We start from the raw sequence: 23799 nt of genomic DNA, 5'->3' as shown, positions 1-23799 counted from the left end.
CATCCATGCATGTTTTGCGATGAGTGGAGGGCGGAGTGCAGTTCGGGATGGTGGAAATACTTTGTAGACTGGCGGTTGGTGCGAAGTAGCGTCCATCTTGACAAATCGGACAGTGGAGATGAATCTCCATCTCTACCTTGTGTGCTCATTCCCATTAGCTGTGTACCTTATTCCTCTACCTCCTCTTATAAATTCAAAGTAGGTCATGCAGCATTTGGAAGACAACTCCAAACGACTTGAACTGAGAATCCCATCACCCGTGATCCAAAGCGCCGACTTCTACCAACTTCACAATCATGACCCGTCACGTCCTCATCCTGGGAGGCCACGGCAAAGTCTCCCAGCTCATCACCCCCATCCTCCTCCGCAACTCCTGGACCGTCACGTCGGTGATCCGCAGCGCCGACCAAGTCCCGACCATCGAGAAGCTGAGCGCGGGAGTCTCGGCCGGCAAGCTCAACGTGCTGGTGCGCAGCATAGAAGACGTAAAAGAGCAGGCGCAGGCGCAGGCCGTGCTGGATGAAATCAAGCCCGACACTGTATTCTGGAGCGCCGGGGCTGGCGGGAAGGGGAATCCAGAGAGGGTACGGATGAGGATCCATCATCATTACGGCCGTTGCTCTTTTACTGACAAAAGGGGAAACAAAAAAAAAAAAAAAAAAAAAAAAAAAGACATTCGCAATCGACCGTGACGCAGCAGTCCACTTCATCCGAGCAGCGGCCGCCACGCCGTCCATCCACCAGTTCATCCTCGTCTCGTACCTCGCTTCCCGCCGCCAGCGCGCCCCCTGGTGGGACGACAAGACCTGGGCCGACGCCGAGAAGATGAACACCATGCTGGCGCGCTACTTCGCCGCCAAGGTCGTCGCCGACGAGGAGCTCATCCGCCAGGGGGCCCGGCGCGACGACTTTGCGGCCATCAGCGTGCGGCCGGGCGTGTTGACCGACGAGCCTGCCGGGAAGGTCGAGCTCGGCAAGACGGTGGGCGTGAGTGGGGATACCAGTCGGGCTACCGTGGCGGAGGTGTCGGCTGCGTTGATGGAGAGGGTCGGGGAGGCGAAGACGGGGTGGCTGGATTTGCTCGATGGGACGGAGGACCTGGAAGGGGCGGTCGAGAGGGTTGTGAGGGAAGGAGTGAATGCTGCGGAGGGGGATGAAGTGTTTGAGAACCTGAAGAAATAGATACGGTGCAGCGCCTGGAAGAATGCGTGACGTGACCTCTTGCAAGGGGAAGAGGCGTAGGACGAGGGACCTGGAACACTGCGACATTACAACCATGACATGGACTGCCAGTCAACACAAGAGAAACATATTTTTTATTCTTATCCAAATGGGTATCGTTATGAGGAGGGAGGAGGAAGGGGGGGCTATAATCTACTGCGCCATCAATTCGATGTGCTTCAGTTCCCTGTTCGAGTGTCACTGTCAGTAAAGCGGGTTTTCACTGCCATGCCAAAGGGGAAGACGTACTCCTGCACCTGGTGGCCAACTTTCATGGGCGGATACTGAACCTCCTCGCCCTCATCCTTCCCGAGATTGAACTGCTGAACGCGGACCTGGCGCGCTCGTTCGGCCAGCTGCGGCACGGGAACCAGGTCAAAGTCGGAGGAAAGATGCCAGAAGAACGTGGACGAGATACGAACCAGCGGCCGGTCGGGGAACTGCTGGCGCCGTCGCTGGATCGTATCGACCGTCTTGCCGTTGACGACGACCTCGTGATAGCCGGCCTTGATGAGTCCGCCCGTGATGTGCTCCAGCTGCTTGCCCGCCTGGACGAGCAGGTGGTTGCCGGGCGGGATGGCGACGGCGATGCGGCGGCCGGTGTTGCGGGCCCAGACGTGGAGCCCCGGGTAGCGGCTCCGGCCGTGGATGGTGAGGAAGTTGAGGTCGGTATGGAAGCCGGCGAGGATGGTGTCCTCCTTCCCGTAGCGCTCGAGGTCGGAGGCTGTCGGGGCGAGCAGGTGGGGGCCATGGCGTGCGGCCGAGGTGAAGGCGTCCTCGGAGAGGCCCAGGCCGACGGCGGCCATGGAGGCGAGGTCGGAGACGGCCGTCTTCATGGCCGTGCCCCAGCGGTCCATGACGGGGGTCCAGCGGTCCCGGATGTGCGGGGCCTCGGGGACGACATTGGGCGCGTTGAGGCCGGGGAACTGCGTCTTCTCGGCCGGCAAGCCGTCGTTCATCCGCCAGAAGAACCGGCACTTGGGATCGGGGGAGTGGGCCGAGATGTCGAGCGGACGCTCCGAGGGGTCGAGCCGGCGGATGACATCGAGGCAGGGTTCGTCGGCGGCGCACTTGGGTTTCTCGGTATTCTCGAGAGTGACGCCGATCTGATAGGACAGCTCCGGCCGCTCGTCACGGCGCAGGGCCTCGCTGGGCTGAGCGAAATAGTCCTCCAACAGGTCGAGGAAGGTCGAGTTGTCTTCCTCGGAGACGCGCGAGTCGTGGAGGATGAGGGCGCCGTAGGTGATAAGGGCGTCGGCGGCCTTGCGGCATTCGGCCTGCACGGCGGGGCTGTCGTGGGGCTGGGAGAAGAAGAGGTCTAGGTCGATGATGGGAAGGTCCATCGGGAGCTCGTCTTGAGTCATTGGGAGAGTGGCTTGTAGCTAGCTTCGGCCGGTTCGTCGGGTGAGCACAGATAATACAGCGTTTGGACGGGTCGACTCGATGCGAAGGGGCGTGTTTTCTCTCTTTCGGCTCGTTGATGGTCCGTTCTATGCCTGTTGCAGCAAAGGATAATTTGCTCTTCGTTCGTTTTACAATGGGTTCACAAGAGTGAAGGCGAGGAGAAGATGAGAAGACATGGAATATCGAGAGAAGTGAGGAAAAGAAAAAGGAGAGGGGGAAAAAAAGATCACCGACCGAAGCACATGTCAGCTGTACAGATCAGATGAGGTACCTAACGTACGGATGCTTCGTACCTGGCCATGCATATCCCGGTCCTTCCACTGTCTCTACGCGTAGTTATCTGGAGGTTTTCTGTCGCGGTACATGTGAGTGGGGGGGGCAGACGCCTTCTCCGGTCTTTCTTTCTTTATCTGGAAAGTGGAAAGGCGGCCAAAAAGGTTGACCTGCCAAAACAAACCGCCAGGCCAGGAGGGGCAAAATGTGAAGTTGGTCCGTGCACTCTGGCCGACGACCCCGCCCCCTCATTTCCTCGACTCCTCCCGCGTCTCCGTCACCCCATGCTCTTTTGCCAACCGGACGTTCGCACCTACGGCCTTCGGCGACGCCCGTGGACCAGACCGAGGCCGGTGGTCTCACCATTGGGATATGAGGAGATCGAATACACTGTATAATATGATGTAAATCTCGCCGAGTAATCTCTGAATATTGGGTATCATGTTGATATGTCTGCAGTTATCGACTCCTCGCTTCGGCGAAGACAACGTCCGTATACAGGACCGAAGAGGGGGATTAGGAAAGGAAATGGAAAGAAAAATAAACAAAAAGATAAGAAAAGAAAAAAAAGTGTCAAAAATGAGACGCCCGCCCTTAATCATAATCCTGCCACATTATCAAAACTCCATACCCATCATTTCGATCATCACTATCATTCATTCCATCCGCGGAATATCAATCAACTGGCAGCGCAATGAAAGCACGAGGCTGCCCTGATCGTTCTAGAGGCGGCATCAGACACATAAACTCCCGTCCCGTCATATGCTCACCGTCTGATAGATTCGGAATAGGGCAGCCTGCTCGTATAACCCCCGTCGGCTCCCGGATCGCGAGTCCGACTCGTCATGAGGTACGTAGTAGGTCTTGCAAAGGGGGCAAGTGTCGTGTTGCTTCAGGAACCATTTTGCGATGCAGTCCGAGTGGTAGATGTGTCCGCAAGGGAGGTTTCGTATCATGTCCTTGTCCTGGAGGCTTTCGAGACAGATGACGCTTTGATGAGTTAGTGGAGGAGATTTAAAAAAACAAAAAAAAAATAGGACTGTACCAAACAATAAATGTGCCGTATTGACGTGCTGCCTTCGTCTCGTCTCGTGCTTCTGATTTCCACTCTTTATACGACCTCGCTGGCGTCGACTCGTCGAGCTGCCGCATTTTCCGGGCGATGATTTCATCGCGCTCGCGGGCCGCTTCTGGGTCGGCTATAGATGACGAGCGACGGCCAGAAGGAGGAGGGCGCGATGTGATTCGGGGGACCAGGAGGGACCTAACCACCACGCAGTACCTTGCAAGTTAGACGCACATGAGTAACTATGCGTAAGAAACGGGTTGCAGGGAGACAGATACGATGCGCCAGGTTTAAAGGAGGGGTGGGCTGAGGTAGCCTCAGAGGGGTCACGATGCGAAAGGCAGTATTGTCGGTCCACGGAAGAGAGGAGGGGACATGAAAATTAAAAAAAGAAAAAAAATTAAAAAAAGGGAAAAAAAAGGGGGGGGAAGGCGAAAACCCTTACACTACGGAAAAAATAAGAACGAGGCAACCCAAAGCACCGATGAGGATGAAAACGGTGACCCAGGGCGGCAGGATGGCCAGGCCACCAGACTCGGCATCGTCGGGCCCCGACGTGGAGGTAGGACGGGGGCTTTCGGCGGAGTCGCCGGGTTCTGATGCTGCACGAGCGGAATCCATGTTGGTTGCGGGGCACGATCGAAATCAGTCGAAGAACCGCCGCCTCCTTGCTTCACCGGTCCGGTGCTCGCGTCGTTCCACTCTCGTTCCGAGGACCGAAGGAGAAGACGTTCGTTCCTCAGTTGCCACTTTTTTTCTTCTTCTTCTTTTCTCCTCGGACGAGTTATCTGTGAAGCGAACGAACGTGGAGAAGCCGAAAGGAGGTGAAAGGAGGAAAAAGTAACGCTGTAACGCCCCCGCGCAATAAGAAAATAGCGCCGTGGCGTGACTTGCGATCGTAGCGACCAGACACGCTTATTATCTGCCAGCCAGAAGGGCCTACTGGATCTCGTGACCTCGAAGAGTTGGGGAAATTGGGGGAAGAAATCGAAGTCTACCTTATTAGGTACCTACCTTAGACAGCGAGGTTCACCAGCGACGCGCGGGGCGTGATGGAAGAGTGGGGTTGACTGACAGAAAGGGAAGTGAAAATCCCTAAACACTTATTCGTCGACAACGAGACATAGATTATCAGAATGGTGACTTGATACGGAAGACGGCGGGTGTGAGTCCGGTTCCTGGTTGATGGCGGGGTAACGAATCAACAGACGAGCTTGAAGACCAAGCCTTGGAAGCCTGTGATATGAGCTTGATTTTTTTAGGGGTCAACAAATCGGTGAAGACTGATAGTACTCGGTAGTCTATGAGATGGCGTCAACAATTACCTTACTCCGTGTCAGTGTCAGTGTACACTAGTGTGGACGAAAGTGACGTTTTGGTTTTTGTTGGGGCTGGCGTGTTATTGAACGAGCACCGCCTCCTCGTTGTACCTTAGTCAATACAGTCATGATGGTCATCGTACTTGTCGTACTACTACCACCTTATGACGAGCCGATTCAGTTGTCTCTGTCGGTGAAGTCGTGTGGGACGAAATAGGTACCGTAGGTGCATGGCCCTACTTCATCCAAGCCCATGCCATGACAACATAACAAGACAGAAGCTGTATGTATGCATGCATGCATCCAGGACAGCTGTTGGAATCAACCCCAGTGGACTGGACTGAACCGAGACAACGTGGAACGTGGATGCAGATCGGGCTAGTAGGTAGGTTCCGTTCCATTACCAAGCTTCACCAAGAGGTGTAGCGCATGTACTTCGTACACCGCTGGCGGTACTTCTGTACGATCAGTAAGGTACCTTCTTAAGGCGGTCAGGTCAGGATCGGTCGATGCCAAAATTTGTTGGTCGAAACCGGAACGATGGATCGAGACAATATAAGGCACAGACCCATAGGAATCGGGTCGAAGCTTAGCTACCTTAGGATGCGACCATGCTTCTCTTTTAGCAGTGCCTTATTAATGATGGCGTCGGTTGTTTCGGATGGAAATTGTATGGAGATTCTTTCGAGGGCGGGGAGTAGGGAGCAGTATGTTGTATGGACAGACACAAGGTAATTACTCGGGACCTACCTTACCTTAGATATTAACGTAGTGTACGAAGTAGACAGCCGAACAGGCAGGAGCAATCTCGCGAACGGAGGGTTTCTTCCGTTTTGTTTGTTAGTACCTTCGGTACCTCAGATGGTGGTGGCCCGGGACTTTTCCATCACGCAGTGGCTGTCTGCAGTGCAGTGACACGTCGGTCAAAGCCTTGTTTTTGCTCTCACAACCGGATATACGCGCGATTAAGTTGAAACCTGCACGACGGTGACGAGATCAAGGCGAACCTTTTTGCTTTGCTTCCTTCCCCCCTTTCCCGACAGTTACACACAGTCGAAGGTCGAAGGAACAGGGACAGGTGGCCTTGGCATGCGACACCGTGGCGGTGGGTCCGTGTCGTGAAAGAGGTCATTTGTTAGCATGATACTCAACAATTCTCAGAAATACACACTGGATTGAAAGTATCTCATATCCTGCACGACTTCAGCTAGCGGGAAGGCCGCTGGGGCTCGAGCTCGGTCATCACCTAAATCCCCACAGACTAAGACGAGAACGGAGAGCATGCATAGCTGCCCAGTAATTAGTACAGCTGTCGGTTGACCCATTCCTTGAGTCGTAAATCAACTACCAGCTGGTTGTCTTCGGCTCTTTGGCTTTCAGGACATTACTCGTAGCTGTCGCTATACCTTCGTTGCAAGAGATATGTGCAAACGGAAAGCACAGAAACTCCATGAGGGCTGTTGGCAAACAGCAAATACAGTCCTTGTACATAATGAAATCAGAAAGGAAGCGACGTGATGGAAGGCGCCTGCGGTGTAAAACGACTATCGCCGATAGCCTATAACAGGTGATGATGTGATGGTTGAACCGGGTCTTGGCGCTAGTTAAATTGGTCGGAGCACTGCCACAATCAATCCACATCGACATAGACTTCTCCTGTCGGGAAGGCGCGATGGGAAACGGGAAATGGCCAGGGAAAAAAGGGAAGGAGCCGGCCAGCTGTACTTTCCACCACATCGTCGAGTTTTCGCCCCTTCCCCCTTTGACTTGCACTTCGTGTCGTTCCCGTTCCTTGTTTTCTCGTTTTCTCGTCTTCTCGTCTCCTCGACTTCCTTTTCAACTTCCCCTATATCCTGTTTTGGCAGAAGCAGAGACAAAGCCTGGGCGACGACTCGTCGAGGTGTTTTGACAAGATCCTTTGATCGTGCCCATAACAACCTGGAACATAAACACCTTCCAACCATATCACCAGAAAGCACCGACATACCGGCACGCATCCCTTCGTCTATCGATCGCATCGCCACTTTTTTTTATTAAACCACCTGGACTAATCTTTCTCTCTTCTTTGTTCTTCCCTCTCCCCTACGGCTTTGTTCTTTTTCTTAAGCGGGACCTTCTTTTCGGCTCCCTTTTCTCTGGTTGTCAGTGACGGCAGACTACGGATCACTGCCGTGTCACTCACCACGTCCATACGTTCATTCGCTCGCCTCGTTTCTTCCGAAGCCTTTGGATCCTTGTTACGTGGGACGATACGGGGTCTTCGAAAACCACCGATAAATCTCAGTCTTCGCCCTATTCTCCCTTCTCCAGAACTCCGAGTTCATTTATATTTGGTTTGGTCATCAACCAGGCCTCCAGCACCAACAAGTACGACACGACAGGTCCCAACTCCAGCCAGCCGTTTTCTGGCCCAACTGGCACCACCATTCCGTTAGCCAGCCAGCAGCAACGGTGGCAGACAGAGGGACATCGGCGAACAACACGATACGATATTTAGTACTGCGCCAAAACTCCGATACGTTCGTCACAGCGCCACCAACTTTCAACCCAATCGTGAAAGCAAGGTCGTTCTGTTTCGCCTCTCGATCCAACCGCCCGTATAAAGCACAGTTCTCTCGACCCAACCCTATCTCCGGACATCTACCACGACCACGTCGAAGAGCTATGCTCGCAGTCTAACCCGAATCCCTCCTTCCACTGCTTCGGTACTGCTCGCTCCGAGAACGCGTTCCCTCGATCCGCCTACTGAATCGTATCACCACGCCCTTGCTCCAGTATGGACTCGTCTTCGAGTCGCCCGGCCTCGCGTCGGCGACCGCGCACTCCCGCTATTACCGTCGATACCTCGGCCGTCAACCCTGATCGAGGTAAGCAGAACACGTCCCGTTCTGTCATTTACGTCACGTGCATACCACTTCCACAGTGCTAACTTGGCACTGCAGAACAACCGCCAATAGACCGGTCATCCTCCCCGAAGTCGCCTGCCTTGGATGATAACAACACCCTCGCCGTTCCCACAAGGACATCACGCGCCCCATCAGCCTCTTCTACCGCCAGCTTCGATGCCGCCGACGCGCTCCGAAAGCATTCGAGTGCCCGTGCTGGCAACGTGACAGGCACCGCGAAGAGTGGCCCATCCGACCCTCTGCTTCCCGACCCCGGCGAGGAGGAGCTCTTCAATGTTGCCAACAACCCCTTTGCCTTCTCCCCGTGCCATCTCTCCAAACTTGTCGACCCAAAGAGCATCGACGCTCTTGCCGCTCTCGGCGGGCTTGCGGGGCTTGAGAAGGGCCTGAGGACGGACAGGAAAGCTGGTCTCAGCATCGACGAGATTGAAATCCCGAAACCCATCACATTCGAAGAAGCCACCGCTGCCGCACCCGATTCCCAGTCGTCCACCAACAACTCCGACTCACCCGATGCCGCAACGCTTGCCGACCGAGTCGAAGACGGCGACCGCCCAGACTCCCCCAATGGCAAGGGCTCCAGCCTCCCCTTTACCGACCGCAAGCGAGTATACGGGACGAACTCACTCCCGGAGAGGAAGTCGAAGTCTCTCCTTGAACTGGCGTGGATTGCTCTTCAGGATCGCGTCCTGATCTTGCTCAGTGTTGCCGCCGTCGTGTCGCTGGCCTTGGGCTTGTACCAAACCTTTGGTCATTCCGAGCACGAGGGTGCCAGGATCGAGTGGGTCGAGGGCGTGGCCATCGTCGTGGCCATCCTTATCGTCGTCACCGTGAGCGCATTGAACGACTATCAAAAGGAGCGCCAGTTTCGAAAGTTGAACAAGAAAAAGGAGGACCGCCTCGTCAAGGTTATTCGGTCAGGCAAGCCCTGTAGCATCTCCATTCACCATCTACTCGCGGGAGACGTCATGCTGTTGGAAGCAGGAGATATCATTCCCGTCGACGGCGTCTACATCGGCGGGCACAATGTCAGCTGCGACGAGTCGTCGGCCACCGGCGAGTCGGATCTCATCAGGAAGGTGCCCGCCGAGGAGGCGCTAAGCACCCTGCGTGATGGGAACCGAAATCTGCAGAGGCTCGACCCGTTTCTCATCTCCGGCGCCCGAGTATTGGACGGCGTTGGAACGTTCCTCGTCACGGCCGTGGGCGAGCATTCGAGTTACGGCAGAACCATGATGGCCTTACGCGACGATCCAGGACTGACACCGCTGCAGCTAAAGCTCAATATCCTTGCTGGTGCGTTTCTCTTCGTATTTTTATTTATTTACCTGCTCGAGATGCTTGCTTTGCTAACCATGACAATCAGGATACATTGCCAAACTCGGCAGCGCTGCTGGTCTCATCCTTCTCGCTACTCTTACGATTGAATTTCTTGCTCGGCTTCCTAGCAACCCCGGCACGCCAGATGAGAAGGGACAGAATTTCCTACAGATCCTCATCGTCGCTATCACGATTGTGGTCGTCGCCGTTCCTGAAGGGTTACCTCTTGCCGTCACTCTATCCCTTGCGTACGCGACGAAACGCATGACCAAGGAGAACAACCTTGTGCGCCACCTGCAATCTTGCGAGACCATGGGTAATGCGACCGTCATCTGCTCAGACAAGACGGGCACTTTGACGGAGAACGTCATGACTGTGGTCGCCGGAGCCCTGGGCACGGGAAGTGTCCGCTTCGGCGAGCATGATGTGTCTGAGGCGTCGGACGACGAAGCGGCCGAGCCACCGACCCCGAGCAAGATTTCCGTCATGGACGACGCGAAACCCTCCGACACGGCGTCTCCCGTCTCTCCCGCTGTTGCGTACTTCGCCACCGGTAAACTGTCGACTGGACTGGCCGCGGAATTCCGTGAGCTCGTGAAGCAGTCGGTCGCCATGAACAGCACTGCATTCGAAGCTGAGGAGAAGGGGAAACACGTTTTCGTCGGCACAAAGACCGAGTCGGCGCTTCTCGATTGGGTTCGCCGGTGTTTCGCACTCGGCCCCATTGCCGAAGAACGCGCCAGCCACCCCACGCAGCAGTTTTCTCCCTTCAGCTCGAAGCGGAAGTGCATGGGTATCGTCATTCGGTTGCCGAACAATAAGTGGCGTTTCTTTGTCAAGGGCGCGCCGGAGATTCTCCTGGCCCAGTGCAACTCGGCCGTCGCGGATCCCACCCAGTCGCTGGCACTGGCCAGACTCGGAGACGGCGAGAAAGACGAGATTCACAACATCATCACGATGTATGCTAGGCAATCGCTTCGGACGCTAGCCCTGGCGTACCGCGACTTCGACAGCTGGCCGCCCCCGAACGTCCGCAGGCACGAGGGCACGGATAATATGGAGTTCTCTGACCTCTTCCAGGATATGACGTGGCTCGGTGTCGTTGGTATCCAGGACCCTGTCCGGAAGGGTGTCCCCGCGGCGGTGAGGGACTGCCACACGGCGTCGGTTTCGGTCAAGATGGTCACGGGCGATAACGTGGAGACGGCCAAGGCCATCGCTCGCGAGTGCGGCATCTTGACGGAGAACGGGCTTGTCATGGAGGGCGTCGAGTTCCGTCGACTTTCCGAGGCGGAGAGGGCTAGCATGGTCAGGGATCTTCAAGTGCTCGCACGATCCAGTCCCGAGGACAAGAAGATCCTCGTCAAGGCACTGAGGGCACTGGGAGACGTCGTCGCAGCCACGGGTGACGGAACGAACGACGCGCCGGCCCTCAAGGCAGCCGACGTGGGGTTCTCTATGGGCATCACGGGCACCGAAGTGGCCAAGGAGGCATCCGATATTATCCTCATGGACGATAACTTTTCGTCGATTGTGGGTGCGCTGGCGTGGGGTCGGGCGATCAACGACGCGGTCAAGAAATTTCTTCAGTTCCAGATTACGGTGAACATCACGGCCGTTATCCTCACGTTCGTGTCTGCGGTGGCGGACGAAGGCGAGCAGTCGGTTCTGTCGGCGATCCAGCTTCTCTGGGTTAACCTCATCATGGACACGTTCGCGGCGCTCGCACTGGCGACGGATCCGCCGACAGAGTCCCAACTGAAGCGGAAGCCCGATCCTAAAACGGCGCCGCTGATTACACTTACGATGTGGAAGATGATTATCGGACAGTCGATCTACCAGCTCATCGGGTGCTTCGTGCTCCACTTTGCGGGGCCATCGTTCCTCCCCTACCCGCGCGACCAGATGAAGTCGCTCGTGTTCAACACGTTCGTATTCATGCAGATCTTTAAGCTATTCAACAGCAGGCGCATCGACAACAAGCTCAACATTTTCGAGGGTCTATCGCGGAACCGGCTGTTCATGCTGATGCTGGCCATCATGATTGCCGGGCAGGTGCTCATCATCTTCGTGGGCGGGGCGGCGTTCGTGGTGGTGCGGCTCAACGGTCCGCAATGGGGCATCTCCCTGGTGCTCGGGTCCCTCTCGATTCCCGTGGGCGTTCTCATCCGGCTGTTTCCCGACTCGATCATCCGGTCCTGCACGCAGTTCGTGGTCCGACACACGCCGCGCATCCCGGTGCCCAAGTTTTTGAAGCGCAAGAAGAGCGCCGAGCAAGTGGAGGCGCAGAACGGCGTGGGGACGGCGTTCATGACGCTCCGCAACGACCTCGCGTTCCTGAAGCGCGTGCGCGGCGGACGCATCCACCTGATCAGCGAGGCCATCGCGCGGCCGGTGGAGACGGTGCGGCGCGCACGGAGCAGCAGCCGGGCGGGAGGGTCGGGATCGGAAGACGAGCGGTCGTCCATGTCGCCGATTCGGTCGGCGATGGGCTCGGCGATGGGCATGCCTGGACTTTTGGCGGCCAGCATCGGAGGCCTGTCGCCGATGGAGCGGCAAAACTCGGCGACGAGCGTCGAAAGCAGGGGGCAGGAGCAGCAACCAAAACAGCAAGTGTGAGGAGATGGGCGAAGAAGGGTGCAAAGTGCAGTGTGCATTGTACAAAACAGTATAATTTCCTTGATTTGGGGTGTTCTGGGATGGATAATTTCCTTTGGCGTGATATCCCCATATGTTTCCATATATTTTCCTCAAAGAGCGCGGTTCGGTTCGGTTCGGTTCGAGAGCGAAAAAGCATAGAGTGCAAAAGCAAAAGGACTAGACAAGATTCTGCTTTTTTCAGTCGTTACTAATTCATAGCATTACTAAGTCCAGTTTGCTGAAGAGATGGCAGTATCTTGAAGAATGCGATGCCAATATCATTAGGGGTGGAAGTTGCTCATTCCAGCCATCTGTGGCTCTGTGCTCTTGCTGGAATGGCACAATACACAATGCGCATTGGATATGTGCGCCATGCCGAGGCTTGCGATGGATTCACGATGCCCGCTGAAAGGCGCCACTTTACCAGCCACCGTACGAAGTAGAATGGCGAAAGCTTTATGGGAGATGGACGGTGCTCTTCGTTTGCGGGGGCCAGACTTGGCCACGATGCAATGGTTGCATGTGGTCTCAACTGACTCGTGGTCCATGGGAGTTTATGTTTCGAGGGCCACAGGGCCACAGGTAAAGGGAGAACGACAGGCGTTTCCTACCAAGAAAGGGAAAGGAAAAGGGAACGGGCACTGGTATGTACGGTTTGCTAGCCGTGAATAGTTCATGTTATTGCCAAGTTGGATGTCACTTTCGAAGAACTACCGCCCTGGGGCCATGCTTCTTGTCGAAGGGAGCCGTGGCCCGTGGCCCGTGGCCCGTGGAAAGGGAGACAGAATTGGGAAACGTGCGTTTAGGGGGGAGACATCTCAGTGTACGAAGTTGAGGACGAAGGGAGCGGTTTATTAGCAGCAACATGCCCAATGACTGCGGCGCTATTGTCTTGTCCAAGTTGTCAGTGAACAGGCCGAGGGCTGGACTGGAGGGAGAGATTATTATGGTTGCATGTGTTCAAGCGCGGCTTGTGAGGGGCGCTGGTGGTTGGGTGGTTGAGTGGCCGTCGTCGACCCCTGTCTCTATCGAGAACGTCTGGGGAGAGAGTCGAGGGCGCCGAGTGCACAGAGGGGAGGGGGGAAACGGGAAACGGCCAAATGTGAGGAAAGGGTTCAGCTTCTAGTATTATTTCGGAATCCTTTTTTTCTTCATCGAATTCCTTATACTCGTCCTCTCTTCTTCTTTCAATGTTCTCTCTTCTTTTGAGTCCACGGGCGGTTGGTTTTCAGGTGGCTGGTTCCCCTTATTCGATTCCATCCTCGTCTTATATTCCGTTTCCCTTTTGTCTTCTTGGACGAAAAAGACATCTATCTACAGACCACTGCATTCAGGGTTTACTTCTGCTTCCATCGATATGGCTGGCTTGCTCGATAACACGCTGCCTATTAGCCGGTCGACTCGGCAGCCCATCATCAGTCCCACCCCGCGCGACGAGGAGGATGACGAGTCCATGCCAACACCTACACTCGAGCCTACATCTTCGCCTATACCTACCCAGGGTGGCGTCGAGGATAACTCGGCTGCTGGTACGACAGTCGACTCGGTAGCCGAACCTACCCAAGGGCCGTCAGGGGCGGCAAACGACGACGACAATGACAACGACAACGACAATGACGACAACGAGGACGAGGACGATGACAGATGGCAAGGACAGGGGAGGGAGGAGAGAAAAGATGCAAATGAAGAGACGCAGGACGAGAAGACCCAAGGGGAACAATCACAGTCCTCGAGTCTTACTCTCACACCGTCGGATTCCTCCGCAGACCAACCGAGTCAGAAGCCGTCAACCATACCACCGACAACATTAGTCACCTCCGCTCTCCCTTTCGAAATCAGACCATCGTCGTCGGGACCCTCCCTTGAAGTCGGACTCACCACGCAGACATCCGCCGACGCCGAAGACCCCACCGCCCCTCCGAACAACAGCATTGACGTCGTCCCTTCGGAAGACGAGGAACTCATCGTGGTACCATCCCCAACAACGCCCCTCCCTCTCCCGCAACAGCAAACAACAGTAGCCGATCATCATGCGCATTTACTACAGCCCATCCCTTCTTTTGGCGACAGCAGCAGCAGCAGCAGCAGCAGCAGCAGAATCAGCGGAGGGGACGGACCAAGCACGGCGACGGGGACGGAAGCAGACTACGGCGCGGCCGCTACGGCCCTCAGCGCGCCGCCGGACGGGAGCGGCGGCAGCGGCAGCGGCAGCGGTGGGGGGATACCTTCCGGCCTGATGCCGGCGCTGCCCATCTCGCTGGGCCTGGCGGGTGGGGTCCTCGTGTTGGCTGTGCTGGTGGGGACGCTGTATAAGAGGAACGCATGGCCTTTCCGCGGTAGGAGGCGGGAGGGAGGGGATTTCGAGAGTGTGGTGGAGGGGGAGGAGGGGCGGGAGATGGAGAAGCGGCAGAGGATGAAGTGGGATCCGAGAGTGAGTCGGGGTTGGAATGGGAATGTGCATTCTTAGTACTTGGATATTTACTTTGTTGGCGGGGCGAGGGGAAGACAGATGCGGTAAGGGGCTTGATGGTTGTTCAGCAAAAAGGGGGAGTGAGTCGAGTTGTGAGTCGTGGCAGGTGTTGGTGTTGGCCGTAATTTGGAGGGGGAAACAAAAGGGGATGGCCTCACAAGGATCATATTGTCGTTTCGCAGAATAGGACCATATAACCATGTAATAATACTTGTACTGATTTACTTTGTCCTCTTCTGACGGTCTCGGAGGGATCGAAAAAGGGCGAAGAATGGTCCGTTGATCGCACAAAGTTGGCCCAACGCCAACTGGCCCAACTCCAGACTGACCTCCATGAATGGATGGAACGGAAACACGTACTTGGGAAACGTTCCACTGATCGGGCCTATACAGGAGAAACACAATGGTCGATTCGTTTTCCTTTTTGGGCTCCAACTTGTCTCATCGTGACGTTCGCGTTCGACGTCACCCCTCGAGTCTCAACTAACACGGAGCTTCCTGCTTCAGAGTTGAGGCGACTAAGATACTTCATATACATCAACACATGAAAAGGAGTGCCACCTGTTACGAGTCAGTTATACCCAGAGGTCTGGTCACCCGAGTAGTGAAGTCGTACGAGCTGTCCGCAGGCAATGTGGCGGCTGGCCGAGGCAGGCCGACAGACGGTGTAAGAACATGAATCTTACGATCCTCGCCGGCTACCAGTTCCACCATCAACATGGAAGGTTGCTACGATGCCGTTAGAGCGTAACATGAACCATCTCCCAAGTCTAAATAACAACCCTCAAGGCTCGAGCAAGTTAACTCCACAGGTTTAGAACATCCAACAGACATGCCCTCGCACATATGACGCTTATATGTTATGGATACTATTATTATCGCACTGAAAACACGTGAGCCTGTTTTCTGTGTTTCTATTAGCTGGACTAGCCCTATATTCCTCGCGTGGAAAAGGGGTAGATGTATTTAGAACACCTATTATCGCACGTCAAATAGGCACTTAAATGATTAACTTAGTAGAGCAGAAATCTCGTGTGTGTGTATTCTGTCAAGTTACATCTAGGAGAGTCTCTTATGCCCTTAATTAGGGTGGTGAAGACTCTATTATGGGTACTATGTTATTTAGATCCTATCCGGTCTTTTCCGGTATCCCTATTATATCCTAATACCTAAGGTCCCTGATATCCGAAGCCCTTAGTCACGGCGTGGATCCCCCCTAGATCCCCTATAGACTACGTTATAGTCCGTGCGCCTATACGATACACCCCCTTAGTTAAGGTGGGTCTTCCTAGGTTAACTAACTAATTAGAGGCTTCGGTTTAAACTAAACGCTCTGCTACGCCATATATGCTAGCCTGCCAGTACGTAGAGACGGCACGGAGTGCCATAGTTTATTTCTAGCTTAGTCAGATAGATAGCTTAGTCAGGAGACTGCTAAGGTATATCTATTATACCTCTATAGGCAAGCTCGTAGAGCTTATAACCTCTCCTTAAATCTATCTTCAGTTCTTATATCTTCTTAACACGCTTCGCGCTATAGCCGTAGTTACGGCCTGATAAATAGTAGTAACTATTTACTTCCGATCGTCACTATACTATACCCTATTTTCTTTTATTTAATCTGTAAATTCCTAAAAGGCGAACGCCTCCTATTAGTAAACTCGATAATCGGTTATATCCGTTAACCCTAGCAGAGCCTCTAATTAATATAATATAACCCGGTAGTACGCTGAGATAGCTAAGTCCCGTAGTTTCTCTCCAGCGTTCCGTAGTTTTCTTCCTCTAGCGTCTTTTCCCTTCTTTATCTTATACTTAACTGTAAAACCGTTATTCGTCTCGACTAATAACGCCCTTTAGAATGTTTTTTCCTATATAGACCACGGAATTTTCGCACTCTTACCGTCTTCGTACTTTTCGACTACCGCTTATTACCCCTTTTTTCGTTAACGTTATCGAATTAACTTACACCTTCCTCGTTAGTAGTTTCCTGCGCGTAAGCGCCACTTCTATTAGTTTTTGAGTTTTATTCCCACCGGACACGACTACTATAGTCTTATAGTTTCACTAGACTATCTTTTCTTCCTACGTTATTACCCTTTCCTAGATAGAACTATTATCTATAGCAGAACAGGAGATTTCTTAAGTCTATAATTTTATTAAGACTAACCCACTCTAGACTTAGGCATAGAATCTGCTACCGGGAGCTATCGCTATTATCGAGCAGGAAGCCTTACTCCTATAGGAACGGGCACTCGTAGAATAATAACGATAGACGTTATAACCTATAAGAACTAATAGGAGGAACCGTAACTCCACGGATCCCGACCTAGCTTTTCCTTCTACTTAAGTAACCGATAACTGGCAGCTAAGGTAACGCTTCGTATAGTGCTTCGTAGACTTAATATCTACTGTAGCTAGCTAGTAAGCCGTGCCTACTCTCGCCAGAATAGTCTTAACCCTTAGCTAGATTAACCTATTAACCCGTAAGGCGTCTAGAGATATAGACGTTAGATATTAGCCGGTCGGATAGCCCTTATTTTAAACCTAACTAATCGAAGGCTACTATTTAGTCGATAAACTACTCCTTAAATAGTCATACTTCCCTAGTTTTTCTAGCCCGCCCCTGCACTACCCCTATAGGAATTATATACGCTAATATCGACACCTCTATGTCGCTAATTATTATTTTTTAACCCTACTTTACTAGGATCTTTTCCGTTAAGCGTTATCGTGACCGCCTAGTAATCGCAGGACGCACCGCGCGGTTTATAACTACTACTAGACAGGAGATTACCCGCCCCGGAACCTACTAAGATAAACGCTAATATAACCGACGCTAGTCAGAATACATAATAGGCTCCCGCTCCGCAGGGACCTATACCGGTCCTATAGGGCCCGGTACCGGCTCCGCGGAACTAAGTATAAAGACCGGCCCCTCCCCCTACTACTTCTCTCCCTCCACCTATTATACTATCCTCGGACTAGTTTAAAAATATAATATCTTTCTTTGCGAAGTAATAGGTTACCGGAAATTCCACCGGTAATAACCGTTATAGTTTCCGTAAAAAGCTTACTTTTATTAGGTTTTTTAACCTACCTGCGGATAATAACGGTAATCCCTATAATATATAGTTGTATATCGGCGATACTATATATTAGTATAACGTTAGTTTATTTATCAAGAGCGCTAAGGACTAGGCTAATACTCCTAAGCTAAGGGAGGAAGTCCGTCTTAACCTATACTCTCTGTTTAACGGCGTAGTCGGCAGCTAGTGGCTTATAAGCCTGGACGCCACCTAATAAGCGGAGGTCCGGCGTGACCTTATTACCCTATTTACTACTCTTCGTCGGCGTTAGTAGGTTAATCCCGAACCCGTAGCGGCTAAAATAGTAAATCTTAAATTTACTGCTAGGGATATTCCGAATAGCCGCCCCTTCGTTAAATAGGTAAACTAACTCGCTAGGCTTTACCGGGCGTTAGAAGCTACTACTCGCACGAATCTCGATATTTAATAAGAAATTTAGAACTGTATCGACCCGACTCTAAGGGAAATCTATTAACGCCCTAATAGTCTTTTATACCTAGACGAATTTATACATAATATCGAGGCCTAAATTAAGAACCGTCGACTATTACTATAGTATTAAGTCTAATACGGAATAGTCCGCCCGGAGTAACTTAGCGAGATATCCGTTACTAGCACCGTATAATATAATAACCGACCTATATAGGTTATTCCTGATAATAGACTTCTAACCTACTACGCTAATAAGATTATTATAGAAGGAATAGCTAATTAGGGTTAGATAGGCTAGCGTATAGGCGGTTTTTTAGGCTATAACGGTGGCTACAGTTATACGGGAGGCTATAATCGCGGCGGAGGCTATAGAGGTAGTTAAGGCTACGGACGCGGTTAGAGCTATAAACGTAGTTAAGGATACGATCGCGGTTCTGGGAATAGTCGCGGTTTTCCCGGACGTAGGTTTACGAATTGGCGCGGAGGATAATCCCGATAAGGTAGATAGTTTAGATAGAACGGTAGATAGTATAGAGAGGAACGATATCCTTATTAACGTTAAGTGCGTAAATAGGTTAGAAATAACACGAACGATAGGGATAGATAGGTAGTATATATAGCTATAGACGATCCTTATAAGGATTAGGATAAGCACGAGTTACGCGAAAAGGGTTTTATATTTCTTAAGGAGGTTCTTAGTAAGGGAGAGGAAATATACACTTATAAGATTAAAAAGGGAGATATTAATACGGAGGAAATTAACGTGAATTATTCTTATTTTACTAGCTATATCGGTTATTTACCCGCACGTAGGCGCCCTGCTACGCGAATATATCGTGATTAAACTAACGTTTTAAATAGTTAGAAACCGGGTATACCCTGCCACCGTACCGTAAAACCCGCTATACCACTCACGGGTATACAGCCAGCTATATATAAATGCAGAAAGTACGACGCTATTTTCTCTAGTGGAATATAACTTTTCCGCCACGTTTTTAGCAATATATATATAGAACCGAAGCCTAAGGGGGGTTAGGGACTACACGGAATATAACGGGAATAGTAATAACCGTGGAAAGCTCCTCTACCTTTTTATAGACTATAGCCTAATAATACGCCGGCTCTCGATAACGTCGAAGCGAAACCTAATAACTTACGTCCCGTGTATAAGCCACTAATAGGACTTAAGCGGCCCGAATCGGTATATATCGGCTTTAAGGCGTTACCGATAAGAACTGCCCTATTACCTAAACCACTAAGACCACCTAAGACTAATATACTTAACGCACGATACTCCTTTAAGCCTAACAATATTATAGATGTATAAGCCTTTATAGCCCGAAATTTAGAACGGTATACTTACTGCCGTATTCCCGTTAAGTTTACGCTTAACGGACTACTTTCGGATATCTGCGTAGATTCCGGATACACTATACTACTCGTGGATCGGAAATAGCTAACAGATAATACGTATAATGTTTATTTCGCGACCGCCGCTAACCCTAAGCCTATACACGGCGTTATAGAAAAAATGACCGTTAAGGAGATTATTACTTTTGATTTCTATATCGACGGATATATCTAGTATACCCCTATCACCGGTTATTTTATAGTGATAGCCTGGGTAATAGATAGTCTTAAAGCTAATATACTTCTTAGTTCTAAGTTCCTGAAGATATACGGCGTTAATATACTCTACTTAGTCGGACGACTTCGTATCGCCGGCTACTATAATATAACTATACCTATTATCGGACCCTATAAAACCCCTGCTAGATACTGCTATAAAGTGATGGTAGCTTAAACTATAACGATTCCGCCTTTATCCGCGACGCTTATTCTAGTTCGATATACGAGTCTTCCCCCGGGACCCGAATTCTATTTCGAGCCCGAGGTATATTATTTAGCTATACGGCACGTCTATAACGTAGAGACGCCTAAAGTCGTATATTATATTAATAATACCGACCGCCTATTTATACTATATAGATCGGATAGACTCGGATATATCCGGGATAGATAGGACGATACCGATACGGAGTAAATCGAATAGGTTAATGCCTACGTTCTAATAGCTATTAAGAGACACGAATTTAATAACTACGAATTAGTCCGAAGAATCGTATAGGTAATACCGTAGGAGTTAAGGGAGACTCTGCTAACTTCGCTAAATCCCGAAAAACTATACTCGGGCAGAGATAAATATAGCACTATAAATCCCGAGAGACCGGACGATATCCCGGAAATCGTTACCGAGGCAGGCGTGTATATTTATACTATAGACTCTGCTAAGGCAGAGCAGGTTCATGAACTTCTATATTCTTTTAATATTTAGCGCGACTATAGTATTATCCTACTACCACCTAATAAGTGTATATAAGTCGATTTAGTTAATAATTAGTAGAAAATAAACCTTTACTCCCGCCCGTACTAGCTAAGTGGCGAGGACCGATAATACCTAGACGATAAATTTAACGATATATATAAAATAGGTCGTATAACCTGGTAAAGAAACCCTACCCCGTTCGCCTACCTAGCTTTTATTATCTAGCACACTACCTAAGGTGTTAAGAAAGGACGAGTCGTCGTGGATCTCCGAAAGCTAAATAATATAGTTCTGCTAGACGTATACCTAATACTCTTTTAGGATAAAATTATCTAAAGCCTATAAGGTAAGAAATAGTTTAGCGCTTTTAACGCTAGCTCTTTCTTTTACTAGCTTTTAGTTAAAGAAGAATATAAAGAACGTATAATAATCGTGTTACCCTAAGGTTTAGAGTGCCCTAAGGTTATACTAATAGGTTTCCGTAACTCCCTACCGTTCGCGCAGAGATTTATAGACTAAAGGCTATTTAAGTATAGGTATTTCTGTAAGGTATATATTAACGATATTATTATTTTCTCCGACACGTTTAAGGAGCACCTAGCTTATCTAAGGATAATACTAAAACTCTTCTAAGAAATTCGATTAGCCCTCTCTCTAGTAAAATTATTATACGCTTATAATTCCGTACGACTACTAGGATTTAAGGTCGACGGCCTTAGACTATACACTACTATGGACTAAATAGAAGTACTCCGATAAATTAAAATGCTAGAGAAATTATTAGATTTAGAAATATACATCGGAAAAGTGGGATTCCTACGACGTTTTATTCTATAGTTCCGAGTTAAGATCGACCCCCTATAGTAACGTAAAACTAACCTGCTTAACACTACTAAAGCTAATAGATAGATTATACCCTCTGCTCCGAAGCTTATACGATAGAAGTAAACCGGAAAACTCGTGTATAAGCTAATAAAGATCGAGAAACGGGCTTTCGATATACTATAGAAATAGGTTACCGAGGAAATAAAACTTTACTATTATATCCCTGATACGACTACTTTTCTTAATCTCGACGCGAGCGGATATAGACTAAGAGTTTTTCTATTTTACCTAATAGCTTTATAGGATAGTGGTAAAATCCTAGTATGCTCTATTTAACCTATTATATTTTTATTTAGAAAGCTAACCGCTACGGAACGCCGTTATAAAGCTATAGAACTAGAAGTCGCCGTACTTATATAGGCCTATAAGACCCTTCGTATACGCCTCTAGTTATATCGATATCCTGTTATTGTTCTAACGGACTATTAATTAACTAAAGGAGTAGTCGAATAGAAGTCGTTAAAGATAACTAACGTAAATAAGATAAATCCACGTCTAGTCACTACCTCTATATTCCTTAGTTAATTTCGCCTCGATGTTCGCTATATTCCAGGCAGATAAAATATTATCCCTAACGCTCTCTCCAGACTTCCGATAATAGATAACACGGATTCGCAGGCTTTAATAGGCACTAAGAAAGTTAAGCGTGTTAACGAGGCTAAACCACCCCACGTAAGCGAACTAGACGATATTTAGACGGACCACAATTACGCTCTTAATGCTATGGACGCCGATTATAGCCTGATATACGTGTTAATTAACTACACGATACCCGAAGATTTAAAACGGGACTTTATCCGGGTATACTAGGAGGATCTAAAGTATAAGACTATAATAGCGTATATATCTATATAGAAATCTAGCGCTAGGAATATAAGCGGACGGTATAAAAAGAGCCTACCTATACTCTGCTAGGACGGCCTACTCTATATAGTCGGAGAAGCTAGTAAGATATAACTAGTGGTTCTAGTAGTCCTTATCCCTAAGATGCTATAAATAGTTCACGACGATAACTACTATTTCAGGACCCGACGTATAATACACGCTTTAGACGCTTTTAGTTTTCGAGGAAAGGTCCGCGTAGTGATAGAGTGGGCGAGATACTACCCGGTATATCTTAAAAACGCCACGGACCGATAAAAACCGCTAGGCGAGTTATAACCTATTATATATCTATCTGTGCTATTCTCTATAATTATAATTAACTTTATCGTCGGGCTCCCTTCTACCGACTATATATACTTATTCTAAAGAGTAAAGACTAAACCTATAAATAAATTCAATATATTTCTTATAGCCACCTATAAGACTAGTAAATGAACGCTACTAATCCCAGGGCATTCGATATAAATAGTAAAGGAATAGGCCGAGGTCCTTTTACGTATACTTATACTAATAGACTAGGGTCTCCCGACTAAGATTATTTCCGATAGAGATGTAAAGTTTCTATCCGAATTCTGGCAGGGATTATTTAAAGCCCTTAGAGTTAAACTAGTAGTTTCTACGGCCTAGCACTTATAAACGAACGGTTCTTCCGAGCAAAAGAATTAATAAGTCGAAATCGTTATTCGATATTATATCTTAATAAGTGATATTCTATGGCTAGACGTGGTACTAGCCTTATAGCACGCACTTAACTAGGCCTACTCTATAATCCTTAATATATTACTAAACAAACTCCTATACGGATTTTACCTATAGTCCGTCGTAGACGTTACCACGGGCACCGGACTACTATAACCTTTTTATCGGGAATAGAATAACTATATCCGAAACTTATATTATTAGAAAGCCGAATACCTAGTAGTTATCGTAATAGCAGAAATAAAACTACAATACGACCCGACTAGATATACCTATATTTTTTGGAAAGAGGAGATAGTCTATCTCCGCCTCTATTAAGGATATAAACTACTAGGATAAATAAAGGATACTAGGAAATAGTTATAGTAACGGGTCGGACCTTTCCGTATTATTAAAGTTATTAATCCCCTTACCTACGAACTGGATTTTCCTAGGGCCTAGAAGGTTTATAGGGTCGTGTTAGTCGCCTAGCTAGTTCTAGCACCTACGGACGACCCTTTTAGCAGAGAAAAGATAAAACTAGGGCCGATTATCGTGGATAGCGATAACGGAGACTAGCAGTCTTTTAAGATTAAGAAACTATACCGTAGGCGAGTGGTTAGATTCGGTGGTAGACCGATAGTCAAATACCTAGTTAAATAGAAGGGCCGGCTAACCTAGTATAACGAATAGTATCCACGATACTTACTAATAGAGAATACGAGCGACCTAGTGTATAAATTCGAACGTAAATATCCGGTTACGATAGACGAACTATTTTCTAAAGCGATAGACACCGATACTATAGAAGATAAAATTGCGTAGATAGCGAAATCGACGTTCTAGACTCTAATCGAGGTTAGGTTACTACACGGACGATAAACGGAT

The 23799-nt window shown here is 49.8% G+C and overlaps 7 protein-coding genes across 7 annotated transcripts; 4 read left to right on the top strand and 3 right to left on the bottom strand.

The window, feature by feature from the left end:
- Nucleotides 1–35: 35 nt before the first annotated feature.
- On the top strand, nucleotides 36–1384 carry SODALDRAFT_335490 (NAD dependent epimerase/dehydratase). The gene is made up of 2 exons (XM_028612469.1): nucleotides 36–584; nucleotides 673–1384. The coding sequence occupies exons 1-2, from the start codon at nucleotides 297–299 to the stop codon at nucleotides 1180–1182; spliced, it is 798 nt and encodes a 265-aa protein (XP_028464195.1). The 5' UTR covers nucleotides 36–296; the 3' UTR covers nucleotides 1183–1384.
- SODALDRAFT_335488 (Clavaminate synthase-like protein) lies at nucleotides 937–2981 on the bottom strand. Its single transcript, XM_028612468.1, has 2 exons — nucleotides 1471–2981; nucleotides 937–1408 (listed from the first exon to the last, which is right to left on the bottom strand). The coding sequence occupies exons 1-2, from the start codon at nucleotides 2583–2585 to the stop codon at nucleotides 1375–1377; spliced, it is 1149 nt and encodes a 382-aa protein (XP_028464194.1). The 5' UTR covers nucleotides 2586–2981; the 3' UTR covers nucleotides 937–1374.
- SODALDRAFT_218595 (hypothetical protein) lies at nucleotides 2734–3476 on the top strand. Its single transcript, XM_028607319.1, has one exon. The coding sequence runs from the start codon at nucleotides 2925–2927 to the stop codon at nucleotides 3294–3296; it is 372 nt and encodes a 123-aa protein (XP_028464193.1). The 5' UTR covers nucleotides 2734–2924; the 3' UTR covers nucleotides 3297–3476.
- A 97-nt stretch (nucleotides 3477–3573) lies between these two features.
- On the bottom strand, nucleotides 3574–4585 carry SODALDRAFT_325731 (hypothetical protein; the record flags this gene model as incomplete). Its single annotated transcript, XM_028610010.1, has 4 exons — nucleotides 3574–3606; nucleotides 3669–3888; nucleotides 3944–4162; nucleotides 4410–4585. 4 exons carry the CDS (start codon nucleotides 4583–4585, stop codon nucleotides 3574–3576), a joined length of 648 nt encoding a protein of 215 aa, XP_028464192.1.
- Nucleotides 4586–8059: 3474 nt separating this feature from the next.
- Nucleotides 8060–12128, top strand: SODALDRAFT_325730 (calcium-transporting ATPase; the record flags this gene model as incomplete). The annotated part of the gene is made up of 3 exons (XM_028610009.1): nucleotides 8060–8150; nucleotides 8226–9485; nucleotides 9556–12128. 3 exons carry the CDS (start codon nucleotides 8060–8062, stop codon nucleotides 12126–12128), a joined length of 3924 nt encoding a protein of 1307 aa, XP_028464191.1.
- A 1134-nt stretch (nucleotides 12129–13262) lies between these two features.
- On the top strand, nucleotides 13263–14732 carry SODALDRAFT_335485 (hypothetical protein). The gene has a single exon (XM_028612467.1). It carries the CDS (start codon nucleotides 13507–13509, stop codon nucleotides 14614–14616), a length of 1110 nt encoding a protein of 369 aa, XP_028464190.1. The 5' UTR covers nucleotides 13263–13506; the 3' UTR covers nucleotides 14617–14732.
- On the bottom strand, nucleotides 14563–14809 carry SODALDRAFT_335484 (hypothetical protein). Its single transcript, XM_028612466.1, has one exon. It carries the CDS (start codon nucleotides 14784–14786, stop codon nucleotides 14628–14630), a length of 159 nt encoding a protein of 52 aa, XP_028464189.1. The 5' UTR covers nucleotides 14787–14809; the 3' UTR covers nucleotides 14563–14627.
- Nucleotides 14810–23799: the final 8990 nt, after the last annotated feature.

The sequence above is a fragment of the Sodiomyces alkalinus genome (assembly GCF_003711515.1).
Source record: "Sodiomyces alkalinus F11 unplaced genomic scaffold SODALscaffold_9, whole genome shotgun sequence".
NCBI lineage: Eukaryota > Fungi > Ascomycota > Sordariomycetes > Glomerellales > Plectosphaerellaceae > Sodiomyces > Sodiomyces alkalinus.
This window is presented reverse-complemented; position numbering and strand designations above follow the sequence as displayed.

What these genes read in the sequence shown, in the direction of transcription:
- SODALDRAFT_335490 (XM_028612469.1), top strand. Translation starts at nt 297, where the DNA reads ATGACCCGTCACGTCCTCATCCTGGGAGGCCACGGCAAAGTCTCCCAG. An exon ending in GGAAGGGGAATCCAGAGAGG is followed by an intron (nt 585 to 672) that starts GTACGGATGAGG and finishes AAAAAAAAAAAG; the next exon opens with ACATTCGCAATCGACCGTGA.
- SODALDRAFT_335488 (XM_028612468.1), bottom strand. Translation starts at nt 2,585, where the DNA reads ATGACTCAAGACGAGCTCCCGATGGACCTTCCCATCATCGACCTAGAC. An exon ending in GTTGGCCACCAGGTGCAGGA is followed by an intron (nt 1,409 to 1,470) that starts GTACGTCTTCCC and finishes ACACTCGAACAG; the next exon opens with GGAACTGAAGCACATCGAAT.
- SODALDRAFT_218595 (XM_028607319.1), top strand. Translation starts at nt 2,925, where the DNA reads ATGCATATCCCGGTCCTTCCACTGTCTCTACGCGTAGTTATCTGGAGG.
- SODALDRAFT_335485 (XM_028612467.1), top strand. Translation starts at nt 13,507, where the DNA reads ATGGCTGGCTTGCTCGATAACACGCTGCCTATTAGCCGGTCGACTCGG.
- SODALDRAFT_335484 (XM_028612466.1), bottom strand. Translation starts at nt 14,786, where the DNA reads ATGATCCTTGTGAGGCCATCCCCTTTTGTTTCCCCCTCCAAATTACGG.